General features: G+C 45.0%; 1 protein-coding gene across 1 annotated transcript in view; it reads right to left on the bottom strand.

Annotated features, from left to right (window-relative positions):
* Nucleotides 1-15,526, bottom strand: part of LOC103281944 (uncharacterized) — a 58,609-nt gene that overhangs the window by 5,856 nt on the left and 37,227 nt on the right. Inside the window, exons 23-30 of the mRNA XM_062957021.1 lie at nt 11,041-11,136; nt 10,864-10,962; nt 7,372-7,520; nt 7,158-7,282; nt 4,255-4,384; nt 3,984-4,132; nt 1,488-1,693; nt 1,280-1,390 (exon numbers count right to left, since the gene is read on the bottom strand). Of these exons, the coding sequence (XP_062813091.1) occupies nt 1,280-1,390; nt 1,488-1,693; nt 3,984-4,132; nt 4,255-4,384; nt 7,158-7,282; nt 7,372-7,520; nt 10,864-10,962; nt 11,041-11,136 (1,065 nt within the window). The remainder of the gene's footprint in view (nt 1-1,279; nt 1,391-1,487; nt 1,694-3,983; nt 4,133-4,254; nt 4,385-7,157; nt 7,283-7,371; nt 7,521-10,863; nt 10,963-11,040; nt 11,137-15,526) is intronic.

Genomic DNA, 15,526 nt, shown 5'->3' with positions numbered 1-15,526 from the left:
GTAGTTAAATAGTATAATAATATAATAATAAAATAATAATAATAGTATAATATAAAAACAACAATAATAAAATAATAAGGAAGGAAGGAAAGACTGCGTGGAGATGGCAAGGGCTGGGGCCAAACTGGAAGCGGCGGGAAAGGGAAGGGCAGAAGGCGGCGGAGGGGAAAGGGGGCCTCCCCTCCCTCGGAGATGGGCCACAATGGGAATGGGGGGGTCGGCTCCCTGTAGGGAGGCCAGAGGCTGAGGATGGCTAACTGACAGGGAAGGGAAGGCGAGAGAAGGGAGGCATCTAGGAAGAGCCGCCTTGTGCTTCGGGAGGGGGCGTCTTTGGGGCCCCACCCACCCACTAACAAGAACTACAACAGCAATTTATTTATTTACTGTTTACAGTATTTATATCCCGCCCTTCTCACCCCGAAGGGGACTCAGGGCGGATTACAATGAACACATATATGGCAAACATTCAATGCCAACAGACAAACAGCATTCAGTTTAGACAGACTCAGAGGCATTTTTTTAAACATTTTTCCAGCTTCACGATTCCGGCCACAGGGGGAGCTGTTGCTTCACCGTCCAGCAGTGGCTGTACTTCCGCATTCCTTTCCTGGTGTTTTTGCTGGCAGTTTTATGGTGTTGTAAATTAGCCTCCCGCAGGTGCAACTGTCTTTCGGGGCTGCATAGGTCAACAGCAAGCCGGGGCTATTAATGGTCGGAGGCTTAACCCGACCCGGGCTTCGAACTCATGACCTCTCGGTCAGTAGTGATTTATAGCAGTTGGTTACTAGCCAGCTGCGCCACAGCCCGGCAATAATAGGGAAGAAGGGCCACTGGGGCCGCTCCCTGGGAGGGGCCTATGGGGGCCATGGCCAGCAAGGAAGCCCCTGCCATTTCCCCAAGGGGAGGGCAGAGAAAGAAAGAGATCCATATCCTTCCTTCCATCCATCCATCTATATTACACTCGGAGCAATCTTCAGAATTCTGCGGTTCACACCTAGACACAGATTGCTTCTCCCATGGGCAATGATATCTTGCGTGTTCCAGAGTCGCCAAAGGACACAATCTCTATATCTGCACAGACAATGAAACAACCACAAATATTGCCTACCCACAAGCATTGTGAAACCACATTTATCTGAAACCTACTCTTTTTCTATCCTTTCTTTCCCATTTAACCAGACCAGGCCACAGCAACGCGTGGCCGGGTACCGTTGGCATGATATAATATGATATAATACCACCGCATGGGGCGCATCACATGGGGATGGTGGGGACTCACGCAGAGGAGGGCCGAGAGCAGCTCGAAGGCGCTGAGGCCCACGGACAAGGACGGGATGACGTCCTCTTTGAACCCGGCCGCAGTCAAGACCTCGAAGGTGTAGCTGTAGATCTGCAGAGGGAAGGACATTGAACAGGAGAGTCAACGGCACGCGGGGTCACCCCGGGTTGCCCACCCTCGAAGCCTGACCTGTTGACCCGGACTCAACTGCCTGGATGCCGCTCAGCTGGACAGCCGTGGTCAGCAGGGTCAGCAGGCAGAGCTGGCGGCGGAGGGAGCGCTCCCGGAACAAGGCCCAGCAGGCCCCGGGACCCCCGGCCGAGGAGGGGCCTCCGCTCGCCTTCTGCCGCCAAAGGTCCTCCATCTCCTCTTGGATCTGCCAGGGCTTCCCTGCCCCCCAGTAGGCCTTCATGGCTGAAGGAGCGGGGAAAGAAGGGGGGAAAGTGCACATTATGACCCATTTATTATATATTATTATATTATATTATATTATATTATATTATATTATATTATATTATATTATCATCTATTTATTTATTACATATTATTGTATGACTTTATTATTATTACTATATCATTTACTTATTTACAGTATTTATATTCTGCCTTTCTCACCCCAAAGGAGACTCAGGGTGGGTCACAGAACATATATATGCGGCAAACATTCAGTGTTCTTTATACACTGACAGACAAGACAGACAATTGAAAATAGATGGAAATAGGCTTTCCCCATCTTGGAGACTTGTGCTCGGTTCCAGCCACCAGCTCTTGCTCCATCTCCCTACCAAAGAGCATTGTTTGTAACTTCCTCCATTTGTTTGAATCGCCAGCATTTTCCTGGCATTTCCTTGTGGGTGCCTTAATACTTTACTGCTTTTAAGCCATCCCTATTTATCTACTCACATTTTGCTTTCTAACTGCTAGGTAGGTGGAAGCAGGGCTAAAGGCCAGGAGCTCACCTTGACCTGGGCTTTGAACTGTCAACCTCTAGACTGACAAGATCTATTGCAGCTGGTGGTTTAACCTGCTGTGCTAAAGCCCGGCCCATATCCTTATCCATCTCTTCTTGGGTCCACTGGTTCTTCCCTGCACCCCAGTAGGCCTCCATGTCTGAAGGATGTGGGAAAGGGGAGAGAAAGTTGCATCCTAGCATAACTAAACACCCAAAACCCATGAAACTTGGCCACAAAGTCATCCCCACTGTCTTAAAAAATCAAGAAAAATAAAGTCCTAATTACAGGGAGAGGAATAATTGTTTTTTCCCCATTCCTGCCAGTTAGAAGGCTAAGCTCCGCCCATTTTGTCTCCTAGCAACCCACTCAGCCATTTAATGGTGCCCAGGGCCGCTTCAATCAGGCCTCTTCCACACTGCCTATAAAATACAGATTATCTGATTTGAACTGGATTATATGACAGTGTAGACTCAAGGCTCTTCCACACAGCTATATTACCAATTTATAATCTTATATTATCTGCTTTGAACTGGTTTATCTTGAGTCCACGAGGCTACTCCGTCCCATTCAACCTGGCCTAGCAAAGATGCCCTCTGTAGAAAGTGGCCAAGTTTTTAAGCTGCAGTTCAAGCTGGCCAAACAAGGATTGCCCTACTAAGGAAGTAGCCAGGCTTCACAGGGGCTCTTTGATGGAGGGTGCTACTCCAGCAAACAGCCAGGCTTTGAGGCTGCAAGGCTATTCACTGCTATTCCACCTGGCCGACAAATGATTTCCATAAGCCACAGCAATGCGTGGCCGGGCAAAGCTAGTTTATTATATATTATATTACTATATTATTATATTTTATTATGATGATAGTCCTACTATATTATTACTATTATTACTTTGTATATATTACAACTTACAATATGGCACAATATATTATATAATAGGTAAAGGTTTTCACTTGACCTTAAGTCCAGTCCTGTCCGACTCTGTGGGTTGGTGCTCACTCACTTTCTAAGCCGAAGAGCCGGAGTTGTCCGTAGACACCTCTAAGGTCATGTGGCCACTGGCATGACTGCATGGAGCACCATTACCTTCCCGCTGGAGCAGTACCTATTTATCTACTCACATTTGCATGTTTTTGAATTTCTAGGTTGGCAGAAGTTGGGGCTAACAGCGGAAGCTCCATATTATATAATACTAATACAGAGTAATACAGAGGCTGGATGGCCATCTGTCGGGGGTGCTTTGAATGCGATTTCCTGCTTCTTAGCAGGGGGTTGGACTGGATGGCCCATGAGGTCTCTTCCAACTCTACTATTCTATGATTCTATGATTCTATGACTGTAATGCTAATAATATAATGTACTGGTAGTGTATTATATATATTGTGGTATAACAATATAGTACAATACAATAATACGATAATTCTATATTATATATTACATATAATATTACTAGTAACATAGCAATATAATGTGTTATTATTTTTGATGTAGATGTGGATTTGTTTTTGGGATTGGGGTGGGGGGAGGTTGGTTATTTTTTCTTTGTTCAGCTTCTCACGGCATTGACTGTTTGCCGATATCTGTTGTAAACCTCCCCGGATCCCCTCGGGGAGATAGATAGGGCAGGACAGAAATACAGTGTTATCATTATTAACACCTTATTGCATATCAGTAATAATAGTATCGAACTGTGTGACGTGGCAGCATAAAAGGCCGCGTCCGCTCCGGTTTTCGGTCCCACCCTCCCCGTGGCCGACCTTCCCTGCTGCGCTGCTCGTCCCCTCGGCGCAAGAAGAGGTCCGGCGGGGACTCTGGGAAGAAGGGCAGCGTCAGGAGCTGGACCAAGGCCGGGAGGCCACTGAAGGCCATCAGGAAGGGCCAGCGGTCAGCCGAGCCCAGGACCTCCCTGCAGGCATTGAGACAGAGAGAGAGAACAGCAGGACCCATCATCCCTGTAAGTGTATAGGCTGTAAGACCCATATGGAGTCGGACCATAATGGGGGACGATGGGGCTTCCGCTGCCCTTACCTCTGCCCGGTGACCTGTCCGCAGACCTTCCCCAAACTCCAGAAAGCGGAGGCGGTTGCATTGGCGAAGCCCCGGAGGGATTTCGGGGAGACCTCCCCCAGGTACTGCGGGTGCAGAGGGACCGCCAGCCCTGAGGACAAGAACACTCATACATCAATATAATATTATAGATAAATACAATATATTATCATATAAAATATATATTATAATATATATAAATATAAATATGTGTGATATATCTATTATTCTTTTATTTACAGTCCATTCCGCCCTTCTCACCCCGAGGGAGATTCAGGGCAGATCACAGAACGTACATATGCGGAAAACATTCAATGCCGTTGATACACAGACAAGACAGACAATTGTGCATAGATATATATAGGCTTTTCCCATCTTCGGCATCTTGGAGGCTGTGCTCGGTTCTGGTCACTGGGGGCTGCTGTCGCTCTATCTCTCTGCCAAAGAGCTTTGTTTGTAAACTTCCTCCTTGACCGAATTGCTGGCACTTTCTGGCATTTCTTTATGGGTACCCTAAATACCTCCCCGCTTTCAGCAGTACCTATTTAACTACTCACATTTTGCTTTTGAACTGCCAGATAGGCAGAAGCTGGGCTAAAGGCCAGGAGCTCACCCCGACCTGGGCTTTGAACTGTCAACCTTTCGTTTGGCAAGATTTACAGCAGCTGGTGGTTAACCTGCTGTGCTAAATATATATTATAATGTATATAAATATTATATATAGAGATAAATAATATAAATTATAATATATATCTATATATATAAAAGAGTGATGGCATCACGGCAATTCACAAAACAACAAAAGTACAGGCCCCCCAACCTCAAAATTTGACAACACAACCCATCATCCACGCCTCAAGGTTGATACAACAAAAAGAAAAGAAAAATAAAGTCCTAATCAGAGGGAGAGCAATAATTTTTTTATCCAATTGCTGCCAGTTTAGAGGGCTAATCTCTGCCCACTTGGTTGCCTAGCAACCAAGGGACAGCCAGGTTTCAGTTAGGGGACAGGCAGATTTAGGCCTCACTTAGGCTTCTTCCACAGATTATCTAATTTGCACTGGATTATATGGCAGTGTAGACTCAAGGCCCTTCAACACAGCTCTATAACCCATTTATAATCTTATATTATCTGCTTTGCACTGGATTATCTTGACTCCACACTGCCATATAATCCACTTCAGTGTGCATTTTATACAGCTGTGAAGAAGGGGCCTCATATAATCCAGTTCTGAGCAGATAATATAAGATTAGAAATATACAGCAGAGTCTCACTTATCCAACGTAAACAGGCCGGCAGGATAAGTGAATATGTTGGATAATAAGAAGGGATTCAGGAAAAGCCAATTAAACATCAAATTAGGTAATCGTTATACAAATTAAGCACCAAAACATCATCTTATACAACAAATTTGACAGCAAAAGTAGTTCCATGAGCAGTAATGCTATGTAGTATTTACAGTAGAGTCTCACTTATCCAACACTCGCTTATCCAACGTTCTGGATTATCCAACGCATTTTTGTAGTCAATGCTTTCAATATATCGTGATATTTTGGTGCTAAATTCATAAATACAGTAATTACTATATAGCATTACCGTGTACTGAACTACTTTTTCTGACAAATTTGTTGTCTAACATGATGTTTTGGTGCTTAATTTGTAAAATCATAACTTAATTAGATGTTTAATAGGGTTATCCTTAATTCCTCATTATCCAACATATTCGCTAATCCAACGTTCTGCCGGCCCGTTTATGTTGGATAAGTGAGACTCTACTGTACTGTATTTACAAATTTACCACTAAAATATCACAATGAATTTGAAACACTGACTACAAAAACATTGATTATGAAAAGGCAGACTGCATTGGATAATCCAGAACATTGTATAAGTGAATGTTGGATAAGTGAGATTCTTCTTTAATATGAAATAATTACTGGGATAGAATAATGCAGAACAATATAATCTCTAAAACCAGGACAGTAAATAAACAGGGGAATTCCACACAGGAAACAATCGGGGCCAGCTAACACCTCCCAACAAAGTATTCCCATCATCAAAGTCTGGAAAATCCTCTGTTTTCTCAGGGCCACAGACAGTAGAAGCACATAAAATATCGCAAACAACACCACTCTGAAAACAAGGGAATTCCAGACAGGAAACAATCAGGGCCAGCTAACACCTCCCAACAAAAAATTCACTCAGGGAGGAAACAGCCAGGCTTTAAAGCTGCAAGGCCATTACATCCTAATCATTTTTCCTAATTGCAGCATTCATACTTGCCTCCAACAAACAAAAAAACCCAATCAGAAATATTGTATATTCACAACCTTTAGGAAATAATATCCCCTGATGGCGCAGCGTGTTAAAGCGCTGAGCTGCTGAACTTCTGGACCGAAAGGCCGCAGGTTTGAATTGGGGGAGCGGAGAGAGCCCCCACTGTTAGCCCCAGCTTCTGCCAACCCAGAAGTTCGAAAACATGCAAATGTGAGTGCATCAATAGGTACTGCTCCGGCGGGAAGGTAACGCTGCTCCATGTAGTCATCCCACATGACCTTGGAGGAGTCTACGGACAACGCCGGCTCTTCGGCTTAGAAATGGAGATGAGCACCAACCTCCAGAGTAAGACACGACTGGACTTAATGTCTGGGGAAAACCTTTTACCCTTGACCTTAACTACCACCAATTCCTCAATACTTTATTTCCCAGACCACCAGACTTCGCCACAGCAATGCGTGGCCGGGCACAGCTAGTATATATATATATATATATATAAAATACATATATATATGTATGTATAATATATATATGAACATGTTATAATACATATATAAATATAATATATATTACTTATTGTATCTACATCTCCATAGGTCTTCCTCACCAGTGCAGAATCCGCACAGGAAACGTCCGGCGAGGATCAGCTCAAAGGAAGCGGCCCACCGGCTGGAGGCCAGCAACAAGGAGGCGGCCAGCACCGCAAGGTTGTTGCCCAGAAGGCACCTCTTCCTAGGAAGCCAAAAGGTTCTGGGTTCAACTCCTTCTCCATTTGGGAAAAGGATGGATTCCATTGACAAAGGGAGAACAGGAAGACTTACTTGCCATATTTGGTGGCCAAGTAGCCGCTGGCGATGGAGCCCAACAGGCCCCCGAAGGCGAAGATGGAGACGACCGAGGACCAGAGGAAGGTGAGGGTCTCGGGGGAAATGGGGTCCTGGAAAGTGGTATTGAGGAAGGCCTTCACGTGCTGCAAGAAAGAAAGGAGAAAGAATGAACAAAAGAAAGAAAAGACAAATGAAAGAAAGGAAGAACGGAAGGAAGAGCGAACAAAAAGAAAGGAAGAACAAATAAAAGGAAGAGCAAAAGAATGAACAAAAGAAAAAGAATGAACAAATGGAAGAATAAATGAACAAAAGAATGAATGAAAGAAACAAAAGAAAAAGCAAGAATGGAGAAAAGAGAGAATGAACTATTATTATTATTATTATTATTATTATTATTATTATTATTATTATTATGTTCATTTGTACCCCGCTTTATCTCTGCCAAAGGTGACTCAAAGCAACTTGACACAAAAGCATCAAGAAACAATTATTATTGTTATTATTATTATTAATTATTATTATTATTGCCAGAAGGGACAGGGAGTTTCGTCTATGCTGATGATCGTGCCATCACCGCTCAAGCAGGAAGCTTTGAAATGCTCTCTGAAGCTTGAGGTGCTCTTACTGCCTATTACAGGGGAAACCAGCTGATCCCTAATGCATCTAAAACACAGACGTGTACTTTTCACCTTAAGAACAGAAAAGTATCTCGAGCTCTGAGGATTACTTGGGAAGGAATCCCACTGGAGTATTGCAGCACAGCCACATACCTGGGAGTCACTCTGGACCGTGCCCTGACTTACAAGAAGCACTGCTTCAATATCAAGCAAAAAGTGGGCGCTAGAAATAACACCATACAGAAGCTGACGGGCACAACCAGGCACAGTGAAGACATCTGCCCTTGCGCTTGGCTACTCTGCTGCAGTGAATACGCATGCCCAGTGTGGAATACACCTCACCACGTTAAAACAATGGATGTGGCTCTTAATGAGACATCCTGCATCATCACAGGATGTCTACGCCCCACAGCGCTGGAGAAATTATACTGTTTAGCCGGCATTGCACCACCTGACATCCGCCGGGAAGGAGCAGCCAGCAATGAAAGGACCAAGCCAGTGACGTCTCCAGCCCATCCCCTGTTTGGATATCAGCCAGCACACCAACACCTTAAATCAAGAAGTAGTTTTCTAAGATCTACAGAAATACTCGCAGCAACACCTCAGCAAGCGAGAGTCCAAAAGTGGCAGGCTAAACCCCCAAACCTCGATCCATGGCTAAGGCCGGATGAGAAATTCCTCACAGGCTACACAGAAGGCTGAGCGACTTGGCACCGAACAGACTGCGCTCTGGCACCATCAGATGCAGAGCTAATCTTAAGAAATGGGGCCACAAAGTGGAGTCCACGACATGCGAGTGTGGAGAAGAGCAAACCACAGACCACTGACTACAATGCAGCCTGAGCACAAGGGAGGAGCTTCTCACGGCCACACCAGAGGCACTCACTCCAAGGGGCCAGATTCTGGTCAAAGGAAATCTAGTATCATGCCAAGTTTTGAAATTTGTTTGTGTTTTTAAATACATTATAAATGTACCCTCAATTTGCTTCTGACACAATAAATAACTACATACACACACACACACACACACACACACACACACACATACATACATACACTAGCTGTGCCCGGCCATGCGTTGCTATGGCAAAGTATGGTGGTATGGGAAATAAAGTATTGAGAAGTTGGTGGTAGTTAAGGTAAAGGGTAAAGGTTTTCCCCTGACGTTAAGTCCAGTCGTGTCTGAATCTGGGGGTCGGTGCTCATCTCCATTTCTAAGCTGAAGAGCCAGCATTGTCCGTAGACTCCTCCAAGGTCATGTGGCCGGCATGACTGCATGGAGCGCCGTTATCTTCCCGCCAGAGCGGTACCTATTGATATACTCACATTTGCATGTTTTCAAACTTCAGGGTTGGCAGAAGCTAGGGCTAACAGTGGGGGCTCTCTCCACTCCCCCAATTCAACGTTCTGTCGGCCTGTTTATGTTGGATAAGTGAGACTGTACTGTATATTTATAATCTTATATTATCTGCTTAGAACTGGATTATATGAGGCCCCTTCTACACAGCTGTATAAAATGCACACTGAAGTAGATTATATGGCAGTGTGGAGTCAAGATAATCCAGTTCAAAGCAGATAAGATTATAAATGGTTTATATAGTTGTGTGGAAGGGCCTTGAGTCTACACTGCCATATAATCCAGTTAAAATCAGATAATCTGTATTTTATAGGCAGTGTGGAAGAGGCCTAAGTGAGGCCTAACTCTGCCTGTCCCCTGGGCTGAGTGGGTTGCTAGAAGACCAAATGGGCGGAGCTTAACCTTCTAACTGGCAGCAATTGGATAAAAACAATTATTCTTCTCCCTCTAATTAGGACTTTATTTTTCTTTTCTTTTTGTTGTATGAACATAGAGGCATGGATGAGGGGTTGTGCTGCCAAGTTTAGTCTTTCTGGGATGTGTAGTTTTGTTGTTTTGTCCTAGGCCAAAATTTCATTACCCTCGACATTCCTACTCCACCTTTCTCCACTCTGGAGGAGACTCAAGGCAGCTTTATATGTATGCAAACAATAGCTTCACAATTAATCATGCAATCCACAAACGTAATCTGGGCCATTCCAATAGTCATTGCATACATATTTATTACCATTATTTATTTATTTATTTATTATGTATACCCTGCTTTATCTCTCCCAAAGGAGACTCAAAGCAGCTTACAATTAAAAGTAAAACCATGCAATTTAAAATACACAAATATGCAAACATTGAAACAGAATGAAACGTAACAGTATTAAAAATTCACAGTTAAAATCCATTAAAATATATTCAAAGCTAAAAATCACAAAAGAAAGAAAAAAATAAGGAAAGGATAAACAAAAAAACAAATCGAAAGAAAGAACAAAAAAGAAAGAAAACGAAAGAAAGAATAAAAGAACAACGCAGCGAAAGAAAGAAAAGAAAGAAAGAGCAAGAATGAATAAAAGAAAGAATGAACAAGCAGAAGAAGAAGAAGAAACCAAAAAGAGAAAGAGCAAATGAAAGAAAGAAAGAAGGGGGGGGGGAATCAAAGAATGAAAAAAGGAAGGAAGAACCAATGAAAATGAAAGAATGAAAGAAAGAACAAAAGAACAAATGAAAGAACAAAATAATGACTGAAAGAAAGAAACAAAAGAAAGAACAAGAATGAGTAAAAGAAAGAATGAACAAGTAAAAGATAGAAAGAACAAAAGAAAGAAAACAAATGAAAGAACAAAAGAACCAAATAACGAAAAAAGAAAAGAAAGAGCAAGAATAAAAGGAAGGAAGGAAGGAAGGAAGGAAGGAAGGGAGGGGGGGAGGGGGGGAGATGCATTGATTCCAAGGGGTCTGACCCCAGGAGACCCCAAACCAGGCCTCCCATTAGGAGTAATGGGGAAAGGGCGACCTCCTTACTGGGGAAGTGAAGGTGATCATGGAGACCTGGAAGCCGGCCTGGAAGGTCCCTCCGATCCCCAGGACCAGGATCATTTGGAGGAGCTTCCGGTACTGGATCTATTGGGAAGAGAATGGATCGATTGGTGATCAATCAGCCCGTTTGTATCCGATTGAAGCGGCCAAAGCGCTACTCACTGCGTCCCAAAAGGTGGAAGAAGAGGGCGACATTTTGGCCCTGGGGTCATCCAGGGTCAGGCCGGGGGTCTGAGTGTCCAGTTGTCCAGCTGGCGGTCAGCGTCCCTCTGGACATCCAGAGAGAGAGAGAGAGAGAGAGAGGGAAGAGATGGAGAAGGGTTAATGTTTCCTGGGAAGCAGGTGACACGGTCCGTTGGGTCAGTCCCTGAACCAGAAAAACCTTAATTCTGATTAAAACAAGCTATTAACCATTATGAAGGTAGGTAGTTATATAAGGGGAAAGGTGAGGTAAAAGTAAGGAAATGAAGTCATCATCACCACCCCCGACATCATCATCATTGTCTGGCGTCTGTCTGTCCGATCTTGCTGGATTCCTTTCGGCTTGTGCAACCCGATGACGTTGACAAGGTCCTTGGGGCGGTGAGAGCAGCCACCTGTGCCCTAGACCTCCAGAGATGCCCTTCTCGGCTAATCACACTGTCCAAGGGAGGACGAGTAATTTGGTTCGCGAGGATAATAAATTCCTCCTTGGAGCAAGGGCAATTTCCATCCAGCCTGAAACAGGCAACTATTAGACCGATTCTAAAAAAGGCATCCCTTAGAATCATAGAATCATAGAATAGTAGAGTTGGAAGAGACCTCATGGGCCATCTAGTCCAACCCCCTGCTAAGAAGCAGGAAATCGCATTCAAAGCACCCCCGACAGATGGCCATCCAGCCTCTGCTTAAAAGCCTCCAAGGAAGGAGCCTCCACCACGGCCCCGGGGAGAGAGTTCCACTGCCGAACAGCCCTTCTCACAGTGAAGAAGTTCTTCCTGATGTTCAGGTGGAATCTCCTTTCCTGTAGTTTGAAGCCCTTGTTCCCTTGCGTCCTAGTCTGCAGGGCAGCAGAAAATAAGCTTGCTCCCTCCTCCCTATGACTTCCCTTCACATATTTGTACATGGCTATCATGTCTCCTCTCAGCCTTCTCTTCTGCAGGCTAAACATGCCCAGCTCTTTAAGCCGCTCCTCATAGGGCTTGTTCTCCAGACCCTTAATCATTTTAGTCGCCCTCCTCTGGACGCTTTCCAGCTTGTCAACATCTCCCTTCAACTGTGGTGCCCAAAATTGGACACAGTATTCCAGGTGTGGTCTGACCAAGGCAGAATAGAGGGGGAGCATGACTTCCCTGGATCTAGACGCTATTCCCCTATTGATGCAGGACAGAATCCCATTGGCTTTTTTAGCAGCCGCATCACATTGTTGGCTCATGTTTAACTTGTTGTCCACGAGGACTCCAAGGTCTTTTTCGCACACACTGCTGTCAAGCCAGGCGTCCCCCATTCTGTATCTTTGATTTCCATTTTTTCTGCCGAAGTGAAGTATCTTGATTCCTCAATTTTATCTAACTACCGACCAATTTCTAACCTCCCATTCTTAGGCAAGGTTCTGGAGCGAGTGGTGGCCTCTCAACTCCAGGGATTCTTGGATGACACTGATTATCTTGACCCATTCCAGTCTGGCTTCAGGCCTGGTCATGGCACTGAGACGGCCTTGGTCGCCTTGGTGGATGACCTCCGCAGAGAACTTGACAGGGGGAGTGTGTCCCTGTTGGTTCTCCTGGATATCTCAGCGGCTTTCGATACCATCGACCGTGGTATCCTTCTGGGATGCCTCTCCGGAATGGGCCTTGGGGGTTCTGCTCTGCAGTGGCTCCAGTCCTTCCTGGAGGGCCAATCCCTGTTGGTGAAGCTGGGGGACACCTGCTCGAACCTCTGGCCATTGACCTGTGGGGTCCCACAAGGTTCCATTCTGTCCCCCATGCTCTTTAACATCTACATGAAACCGCTGGGAGAGGTCATCCGGAGTTTTGGAGTTGGGTGCCATCTCTACACAGATGACACTCAACTCTACTACTCCTTTCCACCTACTTCCAAGGAAGCCCCTCAGATACTGGACCAGTGCCTGATCGCTGTAATGGGTTGAATGAGGGCCAACAAGCTGAAGCTCAATCCTGCCAAGACAGAGGTCCTCGAGGTCAGTTCTAAGTCTGATCGGGGCATAGGGTGGCCACTTGTGCTTGACAGGGTCGCACTCTCGCTGAAGACACAGGTCCGCAGTCTGGGGGTCCTCCTGGATTCGGCGCTGATGCTGATGCTCAGGTGTCGGCCGTGGCCAGGAGGGCCTTTGCACAACTGAAACTTGTGCACCAGCTGCAACCATACCTCGTGAAGTCTGACTTGACTATGGTGGTCCATGCCTTAGTCACCTCTAGACTGGACTATTGCAATGCACTCTACGTGGGGCTGTCCTTGAAGACGGCCCGGAAACTACAATTAATCCAACGTTTGGCAGCCAGACTGCTAACTGGAGCCAGGCCCGGCACAACACGGCACGCTGACCACGCCCCCGCGTTGGGCGCCACCTTCCCAGGGGCGCCATTGAGCCCCTTTAAATTTCCTCGGGCCAGTCCTGACTGGAGCGACTTACAGGGAACGGTCAACCCCCCTGTTTAAGGAGCTCAATTGGCTGCCGATTATTTTCCGGTCCCAATTCAAGGTGCCGGTTCTTACCTATAAAGCCCTAAGGTAGGCTTGGGACCGCCTACCTTATGAACCTGCACAATCTCTTTGTTCATCCGGGGAGGCCCTTCTCTCGCTCCTGCCTCCATCGCAAGCTCGGTTGGCGGGTACGAGGGAGCGGGGCTTCTCGGTTGTGGCCCCCGGAACTGGAACTCCTTCCCCAGGGAGATCAGGCAGGCACCCACCCTTGCATCCTTTAAAAAGGAGTTAAAAACTTGGTTTTTTCATTGCGCTTTTGAATAACTTAGTCTCCATGATCGAAATTTAATTTAATACATTTTCCTTCGCACTGTTTTCTTCTCCTACAATTAATTTGGACGTTTGTCCCCCTTCCCAATGGTCGAAATATGTTTGCACTTTGTGCTCTTGCCCCGAAGCACTTTATAACCATATTATTGCACTTTAGTCTAAATGGCCCTCCATGTTATCCCCCTCCACCAAATTGGTGGTCCATCTTATTTTATTATATTGTTACTCATTTTATGTTTTAAATGAGCTTTTATGGATTGATGTATTGTTCTGTATAATGTCATTTTATTGTGTTTTTACTCTTTGTAATGTTTTAATTGTTGTACTTTGGTTATTGTTTTCGGGCCTTTGTCCCGTGTTAGCCGCCCCGAGTCCCAGCCGGGAGATGGTGGCGGGATAGAAAAATAAAGTTACTTACTTACTTACTTACTTAATGACATGTATTATCATTATGTTTATTGCAACTATTCTTATGATATTTATTATTGCTATATAAAATTATTGTATTTATTATAACCATTGTATTTATTACGTATGATATTTATCATTTATATTTATTATATTTAGGAGCCTCCGGTGGCCTAGGGGATAAAAGCCTCATGGCTTGAAGGTTGGGTTGCTGACCGGAAGGCTGCCAGGTTCAAATCCCACCCGGGGAGAGTGCGGATGAGCTCCCTCTTTCAGCTCCAGCTCCATGCAGGGACATGAGAGAAGCCTCCCACAAGGATGGTAAAACATCAAAACATCCGGGCGTTCCCTGGGCAACGTCCTTGCAGACAACCAATTATCTCATTCCAGAAGCAACTCCAGTTGCTCCTGACACGAAAAAAATAAATTTATCATTATAGTATTATACATTATTATATTTATTCTATACTAGCTTGGGTACTTGGCATTGCCCGGATTATTTGAAAAAGTCATTTTTTAATTGTCCAAAATGCATAAGGTTGTGGCTGAATTGTCTGTAAATTCCAAGTGCCCGGGAACAGGCCGACACCAGCCCAATGGAAGGAGAGTGGGAGGTCCTCTCGATGGATGGGCTGAACATGGCATGTTTCTCTAGAACTGTGTTTAATGTGCTTTAGGAAAAGAACAGATGTATGTACCATATGTGTCATGTACCATGTTCCGCAGTTGATGGTGATTGGGTTAATGTAAGTCTTAGTTCTACAGGGCTGAGTAATCTGTAAGTAAGTAAGTAAGTAAGTAAGGGCTTGGGCTGTGGCGCAGGCTGGAGAGCAGCTGCAATGAATCACTCTGACCAGGAGGTCATGAGTTCGAGGTCCGCTCGGAGCCTATGTTTGTCTGTCTTTGTTCTATGTTGAAAGGCATTGAATGTTTGCCTATATGTGTAATGTGATCCGCCCTGAGTCCCCTTCGGGGTGAGAAAGAAGGGCGGAATATAAATGCTGTCAATAAATAAATAAATAAATAAGTAACTTTATTTTTCTACCCTGCCACCATCTCCCAGCAGGGACTCAGGGCGGCTACACGGGACATGGGCCTGAAGATACAGAACAAGTAGATCAGTTAAAACATATTGCAATAAAAACACGGTAAAAACAGCATTTATACAAAACAATACATTAAACCATAACACTCAGTTAACATATAAATCAATTAAAAATAAAGTAGGATAAAATGGACCACCAGGTTGGTGGAGGGGATGCCATGG

The sequence above is a fragment of the Anolis carolinensis genome, chromosome 6, assembly GCF_035594765.1.
Source record: "Anolis carolinensis isolate JA03-04 chromosome 6, rAnoCar3.1.pri, whole genome shotgun sequence".
NCBI classification, from domain to species: Eukaryota; Metazoa; Chordata; class Lepidosauria; order Squamata; family Dactyloidae; genus Anolis; species Anolis carolinensis.
This window is presented reverse-complemented; position numbering and strand designations above follow the sequence as displayed.